Here is a 17,494-nt window from a genome sequence, read left to right on the forward strand (position 1 = left end):
CAGTTTTCTGTAGCACAAAACAGTTCCTACTGAATTTTATAAACTGGTATGTGAAACTACTATTTTCAGGTATGATACTGAACTTTAGGGATGGTTAGTAAAGAAAGTAAAGGACATTGTTCTCAAACTTTACATAGTTTTTGCATTTTCCTACAAAAGGTACTTGTATCCCAAAAAAGTCTTTAAACAGATCCCTTAATAAGTGAGAGCAAAAAAGACTGTTGGTACTAAAGCCTTTACTGTAATAAACCAAATATATTTACAATTTATACAAACGTTTGACCTTCAACAAAAATACAAAAACATATCACAAGATGCAAAACCAGAAAACAAGTTCATCTGAGACACCACCGCTCTACACAGGACAGAATGCAAGTTGAACTGCAAGGAAAAGAAAGGTAATCCCACATATTCAGGCAATGAGAAAGACCTGCATGAGGTCACAAAGAAAGAAAGAAAAATAAAAGGCTTCAACATTCATCAGCAAACTCAGTTTTTTTAAATCCCCAAAACCTAGGCTACATCTGTCCATCTTGCCTCCGTGTTTCATTTGGTCCAGGTAGCTGATGCTTAGTTGCTGGATGTTGCCTTCTATTTTATTTTGTATACTTGGAGTTGTTTCATGTCAAGGTCTGGAAATTGATATTTTCTTCCTTTTTTAAAAAGGTAAAACCTCTCTACTTCTACAAATTAAGAACATTTGGCCCAGTTCAACTCTATAAGTTATGTCCCCATCACATTTTTCAGTAGATGACTTCATAGACTGTAGCTTTCTTGTCTCCAGAGCCAGTGACTATATATTTATCATCCACAGAGATGTCACAACTAAGCACTGATGAGGACTCTTTGGACTAGATGGGGAAAAAACAAACAAACAAAAAAACCACAAAAATTGTTACTAATTTGTTCAGTAACTGCTGTTCAAGATGTATTGCACTTGTCCATCCACTTCAGGGTGTGTGCGCGTGCCAAAGATTTTTCCTTTAGCAATACCCTTTGGGGAGGCGAATGCACCATCAGCCACCTCGTGCTGTTGCATGATGGTATAAAGAACAGAGCCACCCCAGACCCTCTGTTCCTTCTAACCAGATGGACTCCAATAGAGGAGACGGAGGGTGCATCATGGAATGGACATGTGCAACACATCTCAAAGAACAACAGTTACAGAACAAGTTAGTAACCATTTTTAATTCTTCAAGCGACTGCACATGTCCATTCCACTTCAGGTGACGCACAAGAAGTACGATCCAAAGGTGGGTTTTGGAGTCTACCTGAACAAGGATTGAAGAACTACTTGTCCAAAAGTGGCATCATCTTTGGAATGCTGAGATACTGCATGACGAGTAGTAAAGGTACACTGATGACCAAGTTGCTCTACAAATGTGTGTTATAGGTACATGAGCCAAAAAAGCTGCTGAAGCTGCGTGAGATCTTGTAGCGTGCACCACCACCCTGTTTGGAGGGGGTACATAGGCAACATAATAGCACAGATGTATGCAAGATGAAATCCTCTGAGGTCCTTTCATTTGACTGTAACTGACACAAACAGCTGGGACAATGATCTATAAAACCTAATTCTGTCTAAGTACTCTTCTAACATCCAAGGTATGAAACCTCTCCTCATCCTTAGGAGAACAGGGCTTAGGAAAGAAAGTCAGTAAATATATGGCCTGATTAAAGTACTGGAGTGCCACCTCAGTCAGGAATTTCAGATGTGGGCACAAGTATGCCTTGTCCTCATAAAAAACTGAGTAAGGAGGGCCAGCTACCAGAACTCATAACTCCATCACCCTTCTCATGAAGGTAATAGCTACCAAAAAACACTGCTTTCATAGACAGATGAAGTAAAGAGCAGGTAAGCCATTGGTTCAAAGGGGAGACCCATCAACCTTGTTATCACCAGATTTCGGTTCCAGGGAGGAATGGGATCCATGACATGGGGATATAGCCTGTCCAGACCTTTTAAGACTCTGACTGTTACAGGATTAGAAAACTCTGAGTGGCCTGCAATTGGTGGGTGGAGAATGGAGGTAGCTGTCAGGTGAACTCTGATGTAAGTAATCAATAGGCCTTCTTGTTCAGATGGAACAAACAGTCCAAAACATGTTGGATAATGGCCATGACTGCAAAAACATCTTTCTGCTTTGATCAGAAGGAGAATGTTTCCTCTTCAACAGGGAAGCGTATCTAGTAAATGGCTTCCTGCTATTCATGAGACCATAATACTCCATCTCTATGAAGCATCCAGGCAGTAAGATGAAGAGTGGCCATGCTGGGATGTAGCAGGCAACCGTGGTCCTGGGAAATCAAGCTGGGCTCTGTAGATAGTGTCAAAGGCTCAGCAGACTGGAGAACTAACGCTGGCTAGGCCAACTTGGTGTTATGTGGACCATACAAACATGACCCTTCTTGGGCTTGAGAAATAGCAGAATAGGAGGGAAGGCATCCAACAGTTTGTCTTTCCAAGAAAGTAGGAAAGCATCTGTCAGCAATTCCTGACTGTGACCAAAAGAGCTGACACTTTGTGAGTAGTTAACAGGTCTATGTGAGGACCTGGTTTGAAAAATGAACCCGACAGACCACTCATGATCTATGCTGAACAAACTGCTCAGGCAATCTTCCAAGCTGCTCTGAACACCAGGAAGGTGACAGGCTTTAAGATCAATTGCAAAACTCCCAAAGATGTATCACTTCTTGACAGAGATTGTCTGACTGGACCTTCTCTGTCTGTTCATGTAGAACATCACTGCAGTGCTGTCCATGAGGACTTGTTGAGTGTTTAACCTGATGTGAGGGAGAAAAGCCCAACAGGCCAGATGAATAACCCTGAACTCCCACATGTTTATGTGGAGAGCTAAATCTTGATGAGATCTCAGATCCTGAGTTTGTAGGTTTCCTAGGTGAGCTCCCCAACCTAGAGAAGAGGTACGTGTAATCAAAAAGTCAGTGTGGGTAAAGGAGGGATGAAGGAAACTTCCACAAACACATTGGCTGGATCCATCCACTAGACCAAGGAGGCTGCCACTCATGCCCAAGTACTCAGATCAACATATCCAATGGGTAATGAGCCGGGAAGTACACTGACCTTAACCAGCTCTGAAACTTTTGGAGACGAATTCTGGCATGCCAAACCACATATGTGCGGGAGGCCATGTGCTCCAGTAATCTGAGGCAGTATCTTACTGTTGTAGGTGGATGGTCTTTGGGATCTATGGAAATGTTTAACATTGTCTGGAATCAGACTTGAGGTAGGAATGCCCAGGCTACTGGAGCATTCAGGATTGTTTTATACATTGTATTCTCTGAACTGGGAAGAAGATTGACTTGTCTTCATTGTTCAACATAATCAGAACACTGAAGACGGATCGAATCTTGGATAAACCGAATTCCACTTGTAGCTTGGATTGATCCCGTACCAGCCAACCAACCAGGTTAGGAAACACTTGGACTCCTACTGTCCTTAAGAATGCAGCTACTCCTGCCATGCATTTTATAAATATACAGACTTAGGGCAACAGACAGGCAGAAGGGTAGGATTGCAAACTGATAATGGGTATTGTTGACCAGAAATATTAGGACTCTCCCATAAAACTACAGGAGATACACATGAAAATGGGCATCTTTCAAGTCGAGGATGGCATACCAGTCGCCGGGATCCAGGGAGGGGATGATGGAGGCTAGGGTTATCATGCAAAACCTTACTTCTTTAACGTTTTACAAGTCCAGGATGGGTCTGAGACCTCCTTTTGCCTCCGGAATCAGGAAATAACGTGAATAGAAACCTCAATAAAGGGGGAACCTCATCTATAGCTCCCAAATGGAGATAAGACTGCACTTGTCAGAGGAGGACATCCTTGTGAGAGTGTTCTCTGAAGAGAAGTAGGGAAGGAAGTTGGGTGGGGGAGTGGAAATAAACAGCAATTTCACAGTACCTAGGACCCCCTGATCTGTGGTAATATGGGACCAAGGATATAGGAACCAGGATAACACGTTAGTAAAAATATGGGATGATATTGCAGATTCCATGGTGTTGGCTGCTCAATCTACCCCATCTAAGGATGCTTGCACAGTGGTCTGAGAACTACAGAATATTGTCATAGAGGGAGAAGTCATATCTGGCCAATAAGACTTGTTGGCTAAAGATATGAAATTGTAGCCAGATGTGGAATAAATTGTCCTATCAGAAAGGTCTAATTTCTTCATGTCTTTGTCCTGGGATGTAGAAGATGGTCAATCCTGACACACGCTCATTCACCTCCAAGATAACGAAGGAACCTGGCAAAGGATGGGTATAAAAACATTCATAGCCCTGAGAAGGGACATGGCACCCTCTATCAGTTCTCTTAGCTGTGAAAGGCAGAGGATAGCATTTGCCACAAGGATTTTGCAGGTGTTGTTGATGGGCAGAGCCACTCTAGAAGGCCCTGCTGAACCCATAATGTCATCTAATCCAGGAGTGAGGGACATAGGAGTCTACCTCCCAATCTGAGGAGGATCCTGATTGGCATGACCATGGTGGTACTGTGCTAAGCAGCGCCAGAGCCTGGGGGTATCTCTCCAGAGATATCGGAACTGGGGACAGCATGCTGTTTACCTCTGGATGGAACCGAGCGAGAAAGTGCTGGACACTCCAAAGAGCTAGCCCCAAACAGTATCAAGGGATGAACTTGTCTCTGAGGTAGGTCCATAGCCAGGGCCTTTCACTGGTACCAGCTAGCTTGTCTCCTGGACCATCAGAGAATCTAGCACCATGAGACAGAGTAGATCCTGTGCTGCCACATAGGTTTCCATTGTCATCAGTACCAAGAGATTTTCCTGGTGCTATTATTTTTGCACTGAAAGAGTCAGCACTGCAGCAGAGGTCTTTCTCAATGGCACAGGCATGGATGCCAGAGTTGATAATCCTTGATGAGAAGAGGTTGGTAACAGGGAGCATCTCTTCCCAGAGGATATCCAATCCTGTCCTCCAGATTGTTTACTGATGGATGTTCCCAGGGACCTCGATCTTTGAACGATCCAAGACTTGGTTCCTCTGATGAATGGTCTGATCTTCTATGCTTCTTTCTCGCCACTAGAAAAGGGGATTGGTGCTGACCCTCAGAAGCAGTGTCCCAAAGGATAGTCTTCACCAATGCTAAAGTACTTGATGCCCTCCTTGACAGGAAGGTACAGGAGGTGGATGCTGAGCAGCCTCCTGGAGGATATGGCAGTCTCGCCTATCTGTCTTTTTTCATCTGGGGTTTGAAGTCCCTGCAAATCTGGCAGGGATTTCGAAAATGACCCACAATGAGGCACTTTGGGAAGGTGAAATGAGGATCATTCTTTGGCATAGATTTCGTGCAGCCAGCACAAGACTTAAAACCCGGAGACCAACGCATACCTCAGTACTGGGTGTCAGTAACCCATGAATAAGAGGGAACCAATGCTCCAAGGAAAACAGCCAATAAAACCTACAATAATCTAACACCAATGAATATCACTAACTTAACTATTTACATAAAGAAAGATAATTTCCGTGTAAAGGGAGAAACTTGCAACAGCATGCCACTGACTACTGATCCCAAGTGGTCAGAAGGAACTGAGGGAGGTCTGGGGCAGCAGAATGAGGAGGCTGAAGGCGCATATGCCACCCCAATGGGTATCACTCAGAGGAAAATTTCCAACTTTGGTGCATTGGGCGCAGACACACCTGAAGTGGAATGGGCATGTGCAATTACTCAAAGAAAAATATAACATTAAAAAAAAATCCTTTCTTCACTCTCCCTCCAACACTTTTTTTTTTTTTTTTAAAGAAATTAAGGGGGAGTGGGGCTATTACTCTTACCTGGAATATACTGGCTCCATAGGGGGTCCGCCAAGCATTAAGAAGGTTATCTTTTCCAGTACTCACAAACCATTTACCTAGAAATGTAACAAAAAGGAAATGAGAACATATAATAAAACATCCAACAACTGACAGATTTTACATTTTCAACTCACATTTATGAAGTTTAACTCAATACGCATATTAACCTCAGGGGTTATTAGCTGGCTGATTAGCACTATTCAAAGCTCTTGGTACTAATCAACATGGTTTTTACTTACATCTGTGTGTGTGTATTTGGGGGGGGAGAATATGAAACCCATCGCAGAGGAATGCTGTTGCTGCTTGTAATAATAATACTTTAAAAAACAACAAACCACATAGTAAGTAGAAAGCGCTTTACAAACATGAACTAATTTCCACAACAGCCATGGGAGGAAGGTAGATCATTTACCATCATTTTACAGATGGCGAATAAGAGGCAGAAAGGTGAAGTGACTTCCCCAAGTCATACAGTAAGTAACTGGTAGAGCAGGGATTAGAACTCAGAAATTCTTGGCTTCCAGTGCCATGCTCAGGCCAACTTACCACAGTAAGCAAACTTAAGTGACAACACACAGCTCTCATGAAGATGTAGTTGATACTTGTCTGGTTTATTTACATGTAGTACTTCCACATTGCTGCTCTCCATCCCCACAGCTAGCCATTCACCAGTAGGGCAATATCCAAGGGAAAAGATCTGGGGAAATTAAACAAGGAAAATCTTTATCTTTTTGCAATGTTAATGAATGAAATATCACAATGGAGGAAAGAGACTAAAACCAAATCCAAATTGTTCACCAGCAAGAATATCGTTCCAATTCAGAGAAGAGAATAGGGGAATATTTAGTTATCTATTCTGTAATTCAAACTATGTTTGGGGGGGAGCGGGAAGTGAGATGTAATTTAGGCTATTTTTGTGAGCCAATAATCTATAGGAATTCCAAAACGTAATGCATGTTTTGGCTTCTAACAGCAAAATAAAAATGCCCCCCTTGCACTGGGTTTAGTTCTTGAGTATCATCCTAAATAAACTAACAAATTTAAAAAAAAAATGTAGGAAAACCTAGTCACCTGTGATGTGAAGTCATGCTGTTGTAGCTGTCTCCCTTCTCTCAAGTCCCAGGATCTGACGGTGTTGTCCAAACCTCCCGTCCAGAGCTTGGTACCATCATTAGAAATGTCAATACAGCTGGCTCCATCTGTGTGGCCCTGGAATTGCCTGATAAAACAAACCAGATTGAATAATGATTTCCTGCCAGAGCTCAAGGTAAACACTGTTGTGTTGTTAGTTTTGGATTCTGTATGTGTGTGTCATCTCTTCTGAGTCTGCTGATGTGCAAGAGCCAGCCCCTCCCCCTGGCTGGACATGAAATGCACACATTACAAAAACCACTTTGCAGGTGTTAGGGAAATGATCTGTAATACAGCTAGCTAAACAAAAGCAGTCAAATATTTCCTATCAGATTTTGGGAGGAAGGAAAGCTATTTAAAACACAAAGTACAAGTATGTTACCCATCACACCTGGAAAAAATGAATGAATCACCAAGATTAAAAAACAGACTATCCAGGGGACAAACTAGTTATTTCTGCATTTTTATTTATCTGTGAATCAAGAAGATAAATAGTAGCAGATTTGGTTACATAAATATTAGTAGGAAGGAATCCAGAAAACTAAAAACAACACCGCCACCATGACTGAATCAGCAAAATTATGCCCTCAGTGGTAGTAGGTCATGAGATCTCATAGTCACTAAACAGTATGTTTTGTTTTAAAGCTTTGCCTTAGGAACTTCCAGCTCTCAGCAACACAGGGTCAACAAGTTTTCCTTGATCCTCAGACTAACATCCTCTGAGATGCTTGCATTTTTCACTGGCGATTGGCTTTGGGGAAGTCCTATGCCTTAGTGTCAAAGGTTGACAGGGGGGAAAAAGACTCTTTTGGGAGTCAACTATAAATCATTTACAACTGCCACAATAAAGGTCATGTGGCATGTTTTGTTTTGAGTCTCTGATCTGAAAACACAAGGAGTTATCAATTAGTAAAAGTAGCAGGCAATGGAAGATTAGAAGCAAACATACAGAGGGAAAAAAAGTGCATCACAGTCCTAGTCATTCATGAGAGTGTTATAACATTTAGAAATATTTTATTTGTACTCAGACATAATTTAAATACGTAGCAAGGGTCATCCATGTTTTAGGACATGCAAATATCAAATTAGTGGATCTAAACATACAAAGGGCTTTATCCTTTGTGCAAGTATGTGGGCCTAAATTCTAAAGAGTGACTAGGATTTGGGTGCCTCAGTTTTTTTGGTGCCCACTCAGAGACATTTTAAATAGGCCCAGAGTGTGTATTCAACACTTACTGAAAATCAGGGCCATTCCTAATTTAAGCTCTATTTCCTTACAGTACCATGGATATCTACAAATTTAGTAGCAATGGACCAAAAGTTAGCTTTTTAGTGGACCACAGCATTATTATAATATAAGCTATGCCAGGCAATTCCGGATCCAGCATCTGCATAATGGCAAAAAAAGCGATAACATTACCATGCCAGGCACTCACATTTAGAAATGGATTCTGCCTCTAGCACATTCACTGTTTTGTCTTGAAGGCTTAAAGGAAAGTCAGTTACGGACATGATTTATCTGGGCATTAAGTTAATCGTACTCCCTGCCAACCAATCCTAGAAGAATTAGAGATTGGCTGCAAAGAGTATCACTTATTAGCCTCCAAAAAAAATGGACCAACTACCAAAAATAGTACCTTAAAAATGTGAAACGCGAAAACTGGGGAGGAATGGCAGAAAAAAAAAACAATGCATTAAATTGTTTCAACTTTAATTTAACATTATTTATACTATGGTTAAATTAAACAAAATATAAGAGCTGCTCCAAGCCTGGTTTAACAACTTTGGTGCATCCCAATGCCAGTATAATCAACTGTATGCTAAAAAAAATCTCAACAGAAAAGGCCAAGATGTTACTGCACAGGAAGTTTCCCAAAGAACACATGGTCAATGTCTTGTCAACACCCATTTCTCATGCACAATGAACTATTGGTATTTCATGCCTTATTGATACAGTTGGCAGCATCCACAGTCTTCTAAATCACTTTTGGATAGTCACATTTTGTTACCATTTATAAGCAGGTGATTTTCAATACTTATGTAACAAGGGTCAAGACAAGACAAAGAAACACACCTCAATACTACCCCAAAGTTTGCATTCACTCTTCACCAACCATGAAGATTAAAGTGATATATATGCCACGGTCTGCGGTGATTTGGGGCTGATCCAAAATTCACTGAGGTCCATGGGAATTTTTATACTGATTTCAGTGGGCTTTGGATCAGGCCCTTTATGAACTGGGAGAATGTCTTCCAGGACTAGGCCGAGATCATCACTAAACTAGGATTCACTCTGTTCTCTAGACAACAGGGACTACCTACGTAACACTTCTGTAATGAAATACATTATGTAGGAACAATAAATATTTAGCTAATTATCTAAAGAATAACTTTAGTAAAAATCCTTTTGTAAAGTAAGAATAACTCACCTGACCAACGTCTGATTGTGCAGATCCCACACTGCAATGTTCCCATCACTACAGCAGGAAAAGCAGACCTTGGAATCAGGGCTGATAGCCAGAGCGTAGCAGGCTGGGGCAGAAGATGTCAGCTCTGCTTTTATACGAGGAGTTGGTGCTGCCAGGTCCCATATGGATAATGTGCTGGCTTCCCCACCAACTATGAGGGTGCATCCATCAGGCAGCAATTTACAGGAGCGGATGTAGTTATCTCTATTCTGTATAATACAAGCCACCTCAGTTACATTAATAAATGCCTACTGATAATAACCAATGACATGATCCATGCTGCATCCAAGTTTTAAACAGTAGGCTGTATTTTCCTGGTGCCAAAGTACACAAAATTCACCAGCAGATTCTAAATGGCTTCCATCTCCTACCTCTCACCACTGAGCAGAGAGTACAGCTGTAGAAATTAAGCTACAGTTTTCATATTGCAAGTACGGAAGCCTACTGTGTTTTGAATCTGATGGATAGCAATTCTTACATCTCATTACAAACTGACAGAGCCAAGCTAACAGAGCCAAGAGCTTGCTTGCTGTAGAAGTGCACTCTTTCTGCTATGACTGCCAACACTGCAGGACTATTTCCGAAAGAGCAAATGACCTCTTACTTTGGCAGTGTGAAGAAACCATCTATGAAAAACAGTTTGTAAACCCAACGCTGCCCTAGAGTTTTTTTTCCTTAATCTCTATTTTGTGCTTACCATTTATAGCTACAAACGCTGCACCTTTTATGTCCTGACTGCTCTTAACCTGTTTCTTGGGACTTAAACTGGGTCTTTGTTTGTCAGCAGGGCTCTAACCACATAACTGGTTTCACATTTGTGATAATGTTGCTGACTAAAAAGTACTAAGGGGAAACAGTCCGGGTTTCAGCCATTACAAGTTTTACTCCATAAATAATTTGGCTGTCATGATTTCCTCACTTTATATAGCAAAATTATTGTGATGAGAGCCCTGCAGCAGCCAAAAGGATAAAGCCTATAACTCCAAACATACAAGAAAGCAATATTGCTATTTGTTTTGTGTTAAACTTTCCTTACTATAGCAGGACAATCATTTTTTGTGGTAGCAGACCTTGCTGGCCCTGTTGTATGCAGCAATAAGACGAAATAACTTACACGTAGATAGCTATGAATACTGCTTCCAGGACTGAATCCTCCACAAAGCACATCATATATATTCAGCAATGATATTTGATGGCTAACACTGGGATAGTAATGAAGAAGGTCACAGCAAAGCCTGACTGTATACCTTGGCTTGTACCAACACCACTGAATATTGAAAGCAAACTTGCTGTTTTAAATAGGTACTATAGGGATTTATAGCTTATACCCTTAGTAGAGCACTTGCCTTCACACTTCACATTTTACTGGTTGACTTTCTTTCCAACCTTTTCCAGCTGGTTTTATTGATTGTGGAGCAGAGCATGGTGTATGAAGCTTCCTGAGCTAGTTGAGCAGGCACATCCTGCCTGCTCCATGTTGTATACAGCACTGAAATCATTGTCAGCTCTCCACAAATGTACGTTTATGTTCCGAACAAGAGCAAATACATATTAAGATTGAGACCACTCCCTGTACTGTAATCAGGCACACTGTAACTACCTTCTATTTAAACGAACTGTAGCAAAAAAGAAATACTTATGGAATGTTCTAGGCATCACAGAGCAAGCCTGACTGCATTCACTTTCTGTCACTTTCATCTCATCTAAAGGGGAAACCCCTATTATCTGTAAGAGGGAGAAAGGGGACAATTTCCATTTAAAAGTCATCTGTCTAGTGCAGTATTTGATTGCTACTGATCATATTTGTGATGAATAAACTACGGTTCTTCCTCACCACTGCCACCATTTTATTTTAAAAAATAGTTACATACCTAAAGCAGGAAACAGAACTGCCTGATATTTCGTTATAATATGAATAAAATCCAGGCCTGGAGAGCTATTTCCTTATTAAGTCTCCAGGGAGAAGTTACCCTTGTGCATAATTTCCTGTTTGCTTACCAGGCAGTCCAGCTGAGAGACAGGGCTCTTGTTGCCAGGTTGGCTAATATCCCAGACTTTGACACATCCCTTTCCCCCAGTGTACACGTGTCTTGTGGGGTTGCTGATGGTAACTGCACACACTACTTCCCCATGATTCAGAGTGTTGATCTGACGAGCATGGCGAGGGATTCCTGGTCCAATGAGGGCATCAGGAGGGAAAGGTACAGGCTGCATCTGACCATCTGCAGTAACGTGAAAGGAGTATGCTCTTTTGGGGGAAGAGGGAAGAGGAGAGAAAAAGACAGAAAGAGAATTAGGTCAACCATTACATTGCTGAGTTGTAAGAAATCAGAGCAACCTTTAGCAGTTCCTTTGCTTGGCTAATTTTATTTTTCATATTATATCAATCTAAGCTGCGGTGCCAAATGCTATAGGCACAGAAAATTTGGGGTGGGACGAGACCACTCACAGCAGACAGTTCCATCTCCTCTTGCAAGAGAAGTAATTAGAGCAAAAAATAGAAGTGCATTAAGTGGTATGATTAACAAGTCCCCTTAAAAAAAAGTCTACATCTATGAGGTCATAGCAACTACCTAATCAACTTTTAGCCTCAGGGAATTTAACCAAACACCTAGACTGCAAGTATGAACTAAATATGAGTCAACAGTGTAACACTGTTGCAAAAAAAGCGAACACCATTCTGGGATGTATTAGCAGGAGTGTTGTAAGCAAGACATGACAAGTAGTTCTTCTGCTCTACTCCGCGCTGATTAGGCCTCAGCTGGAGTATTGTGTCCAGTTCTGTGTGCCACATTTCAAGAAGGATGTGGACAAACTGGAGAAAGTTCAGAAAAGAGCAATAAAAATTGTTAGAGGTGTAGAAAACATGACCTATGAGGGAAGATTGAAAAAATTGGGTTTGTTTAGTCTGGAAAAGAGAAGACAGAGGGGACATGATAACAGTTTTCAAGTACATAAAAGGTTGTTACAAGGAGAAGGGAAAAGAATTGTTCTCCTTAACATCTGAGGATAGGACAAGAAGCAATGGGCTCAAATTGCAGCAAGTGTGGTTTAGGTTGGACATTAGGAAAAACTTCCTAACTGTTAGGGTGGTTAAGCACTGGAATAAATTGCTTAAGGAGATTGTTGAATCTCCATCATTGGAGATTTTTAAGAGCAGGTTAGACAAGCACCTATCAGGGATGGTCTAGATAATACTTAGTCGTGCCATGATTGCAGGGGCCTGCACTAGATAGCCTCTCAAGGTCCCTTCCAGTTCTATGATTCTATGAACAAATGGAGGACATACAACTTTAATCAAAATAGTGACTGATACTTTTTCTTAATTGCTGTATCTCTGAACAAGCATTTGTAGGATCTCATTTCTGCAAAGAAGCTGACAAGCCCAATTTCCCAGGCATTTCTGATTATTTGTACAGCTTTTGATATTTGCATTCATGTCAGCGTCTGAGTACGTGTGAACTGAAACTGATGGCTGGGATGTGGAGAACGGTAGCTAAAGAAAGATACATTTTTCCTTGAAAAAAGTAGATAGGCAGATGCCCCACATGTATTACTTTCAGAATACTCCACTAATAGTAGTTAGTGCCTAGTGTTTCTTTTATAGCTCAAATACCATTATAGGACAAAGCCTTTTCACTAACTTAACACATTTTATTGCCATGGTGAGATCACTAATTTTGTCCTAATGTTTTTAATACACGTCTGATTCACGTCACAAAGACCAATACTACCATCAACGCTAATACCACATTTATGACAGTCTCAAAAAAGCCAAAAACTGAATGAACATGGAGAGGAGAATGAACTACCTGCTCACTAATACCAACTGGGCAGTTTGAGTCACATAGTTTGGTGTTCTCCCTTTTATTTTTTCCTTAAAATATCCTTTTCATAAAAAGGGTGATCAAAGTGTCTACCCTATACTCCAAATACAGCCTTACTACAGCTTCTCAGTCAGCGTAAATCAGCTGAAATTCAGTATTACATGCACTATTTAATTCGCATTCTATCCTAAAACTGTTACTCTCGGATTTTTCCGATTTGTGTTTTCTGTAGTATCATGTGCTATAACCAGGGATTGAAAAACCCACTAAAATGGGGTGAGTACACTGACTAGGGATGGGAAGAGAATAGATAGAACAGCTGGCTCCTTCCCTTGAAGGAAATAATTAAGCCTGAGTGCAGAGCAGCCCAGATATCACTAATGATTTTTCAGTATGGAAGGAAGGAGCAGAAGAAGAGCAACCCATGTGCTATTATTGTTTTCTCAAAAGAGTAGAGGGAAGCAAGCTACGTGTATGTTCAGGCATGGATGTTTCTTCTAGCTTGCTACATGTGGTGGAATTTATACTTGAGTGAATGCACATAGGTGAATGGGTACGGATGAGAGTGAGAGCAAGAAACAGAATGAGCGGACTATACTAGCCAAGAAGTGAAGGAGAGAAAGATCTTCAGGAAGATGTGTGCAAGAGAAAAATGTAGAACTGGAGGTAAAGAATAGAAGAGAACATTGGGAAAGAATGAGAAAAGGATACAAAGGCCTGGAGAGAAAAAGAATGGAAGGATACTCCCTCCAAACACCACAATGTATATAATAGGATGGAAAAGTTGAGTAAAGCCAGAAAGGGGAAACAAGATACAACAAAAAGCACAAGAGACAAAGTTATATTGTTGCAAAACTTATTAAATAGGAAGTAGATTGATAACACAAAACATAATCACAGTATTCTTTTAAATTGTCTAGGGCCTGGCTTTTGGGGCTGTGACAGCACAAGTGTTTGTCACCTGGGCTAATAGTAGATGTTGGGAAAACTTCTGAAGCCCCCTAGTAAAATAATTTGAATATAAAATGTTCAAGTTTTGTCACGGTACATTCCTTGCATAGAACTGAATATACCATTTATCTTCATGATGCTGATAGCCAGACTCATTGCCTATTGCCCTCTCTCTTTTTTATTTTTTGTCTCAGGTTTGTAGCATTTCCTTTTAGTTCATTTCCTCCTTCAGGGCACAGGAACAAAGTGAACACTAGCCCTCAACAGTTAATATCGTGCAGGTGACTCCACTGGTTATATCTCCTTTCATCCAATGAGTAGTTTCCATTTATAAATACCATTAGTATTTGATTTAGAGGGTAGTTCTTTACTCACTCAAAAAGCCCACTGTTCTAAATACCATAATTACTGCCAACGTTGTTACTCTAAAAAACAAACAAAAACAAAGGGATGAACAAAATGAGGCCCTGTGATAAAAACACTATGTGATTATGTAATTAATGACTGTCCCATAATGCATGTGTATGGGAGCAAAATTAAGGTTGCACAGCCAACCATAATTCTGGCATTTCCTAACTTTTGACTTTGCAAGCCTAATAGTGTTCTTTTACACATTGCTTTTTTAGGTGTAATTTCCCAGATTTTTAAAAGTAATAAACTGAAAAGGCTGAAATTCCACATCAGGCTGACACCACCAGGTGTCATCAGCAGGTTTGGAATCTTTGTATCTAGCACACTCCACATCACTGCTCCACTTGAGCTCAGGGAGAAACTGATAGAAGGCTGTCAAACTCTATGTGGACCAGCCCTGCAGTGGATTTCACAGACATTTACTGAGAGCAGAAGAATTGGAATCTTGAGTTCCATTCCAGGCTCTTGAGGGGAGTGTGAGTTAGTGGGCACAGACAACTTCTGTCTGTTTCCCCAAGACTGACCCCTTCTCTCCTGTTCTCCCCAGCCCGTCCCCGTCCTCTTTTCCCCACCTCAGCTCCTCATTCAGTCCCATTCTTCTCACCTAGCCAGTCCCAGTCTCCACTCATAAGGTTTCTCATCCCAATCCCAATGCCCTTGCCCAGCAAATCCCAGTCTCAACTCCTTCAGACTCCCCATTCCAGCCTCAGTCTCTATCCCTTTTCCAGTCTCAGTCTGCTTATCCAGCCAGTCCAAGCCCCCATCACGCACTGGTTCCTTATCTGATTCGTCTCCCTGGTCTTCATGCATACCCATGATCCCTTCCCCAGTGACTCCAGTCCAATGCTTCTCCCCAGGCTCCTTATCCAATCTCACTGTCCCCCTACCACCTGACACCTCGTCTCAATCTCTTTGCCGAGCAATTTAGTTGCTAATATCTAAGAAGTCTTTATTGATCGGGTGTGATTTTTCAAAGGCTCGTAATCCCAATTTGGGCAGATTTTCCCAGGGGTGACAAAAGGCATAGTCCTGACATAAAGGTCACCCCTTGTCAAAGTTCATGTCACCATTCCAAAGCATGGGGGTCCTTGAGTTTTTCAAAGAAAACGTCACCAGAATTTTTTAACATGTGCAAAACAATATATTTTTCCCTCATTCTCGGAAGTGACTGAATTGTTTTTCCCGAAATTTATTTTTTTTTAAATTCAGCCCAAGGCAGACATCAGGCATGGTAAATTTCAGTCCAAATGTCTGAAGTTTGGCAAAGTTAGAAGTAACTGAAACCAGGGTCTTATAAGCAGACATTTCAGGCAATCTTAATAATAGACAGTGCTACTAGTCCCGGCTATAATAAAAGCACATACAAACTAAATGAACACCACTGAAACAGGCGCTTCTTACATTCTCTAGGAAGAGATGCATTCCTCATCGATTTCCCTTTTTGGTTAATTTTTACTCTTCTTTCAAGTCTCCTCATACATAAGAGATAAGATTAACCCACAAGGATGCTGGAAACTTCTATTTGTGTATAATGGACAAACAGATAGTCTGTAAGTAATTACATTAAAACATATGACAAACAACCAAATGCCAAAACGGAGGTTGCCTATGAACTATGATAAAGTCTTTAATTACATGATCACATATTTCCTGCCTCATTAAACACACAGGATTGTATTACAATAGTGGTTAGAGGCTCCAACAGAGATCAAGGCCTCATTGTGCAAGGTATAAACACATAAGAAAGACAATGCCTGTCCCAAAAAATGTATAATCTACATAGACCAAGCAGACAAAGGGTGGGAGAAGAAACAAAGGCACAGAGCAGTGAAGTGACTTGCCCAAGGTCACACAACAGGTCAGATCTAGGAAGAGAATCCAGGTATAAAATCATGAGAGCTGTGAGAGGCTGGAGTTGGGCTTATATTCTCTCTCTCACACACACACACACACACAAGCTGAAGTTCCAGTTGCAAAATTTTTATTACTGGTGAAAATACACAGGCATAAAGTCCTGTGGCACCTTATAGACTAACAGACGTATTGGAGCATGAGCTTTCGTGGGTGAATACCCACTTCGTCGGATGCATGCACGAAAGCTCATGCTCATGCTCCAATACGTCTGTTAGTCTATAAGGTGCCACAAGACTCTTTGCTGCTTTTACAGATCCAGACTAACACGGCTACCCCTCTGACACTTGACAGGCATAAAGATACACAAGTAAAACACAACTTGACTTTTAGATCTCATGCTGGTTTTTCAGGGCTGGCAGTTATGAAGACATCTTTTTTTTACTTGTAAATTGACCAGATTTGTTCTGGCTGTGACAGAGATAAGAAACATGAAGTTCCCCACCCAAGCCATTTTTTTCCAGTCACCTTTCAGAGTAATACTCATACTTGTGCACATAATATTTTTTCAATATATGAAATCTTACTTTTGAAGGTTACTGCTTAACTCCAAATATTTTCAAAACATCAGATTTTCTAATATTTCAGTTTATTTATAAATTATTATGCACAAAGGTTTGTTAGTCCTGAGGAAGAGGAGAGGCAGAGACAATATCTTCCTGTATGTGTAAAGTGCTGGACACATCATCATCATCATCCAATATATTACAATGATTATTCCTAGAATGCAAAATCTTGAACCTAATTTAAGGCTTGTACATTCATACCAGTGTATATTCATTCTCTTAATGCAAGTAATTCAATTATTAATAAGTAATATCAAACCAACAATATGCAGTGGTGTTGTAGCCATGTTGGCCCAGTATACTAGAGAGACAAGGGTGAGGTAATATCTTTAATTTTAACATTTCCCAGACCTGAGAAAGAGCTCTGTGTGAAACTGGACCAAT

The 17,494-nt window shown here is 40.9% G+C and overlaps 1 protein-coding gene across 4 annotated transcripts in view; it reads right to left on the reverse strand.

Moving 5' to 3' along the window:
- Positions 1-219: 219 nt before the first annotated feature.
- LOC120407826 (transducin-like enhancer protein 1) overlaps positions 220-17,494 on the reverse strand; it is a 93,893-nt gene continuing 76,618 nt past the window's right edge. For all 4 annotated transcript variants that reach the window (XM_039544013.1, XM_039544014.1, XM_039544015.1 and 1 more), the window contains 6 exons: positions 11,443-11,692; positions 9,406-9,653; positions 6,917-7,064; positions 6,392-6,542; positions 5,825-5,901; positions 220-851 (listed from right to left, as the gene is read on the reverse strand). In XM_039544013.1, the coding sequence (XP_039399947.1) occupies positions 744-851; positions 5,825-5,901; positions 6,392-6,542; positions 6,917-7,064; positions 9,406-9,653; positions 11,443-11,692 (982 nt within the window). In that variant the 3' untranslated portion in view covers positions 220-743. The remainder of the gene's footprint in view (positions 852-5,824; positions 5,902-6,391; positions 6,543-6,916; positions 7,065-9,405; positions 9,654-11,442; positions 11,693-17,494) is intronic.

Source organism: Mauremys reevesii, linkage group 6 (genome assembly GCF_016161935.1).
Source record: "Mauremys reevesii isolate NIE-2019 linkage group 6, ASM1616193v1, whole genome shotgun sequence".
Taxonomy (NCBI): Eukaryota; Metazoa; Chordata; order Testudines; family Geoemydidae; genus Mauremys; species Mauremys reevesii.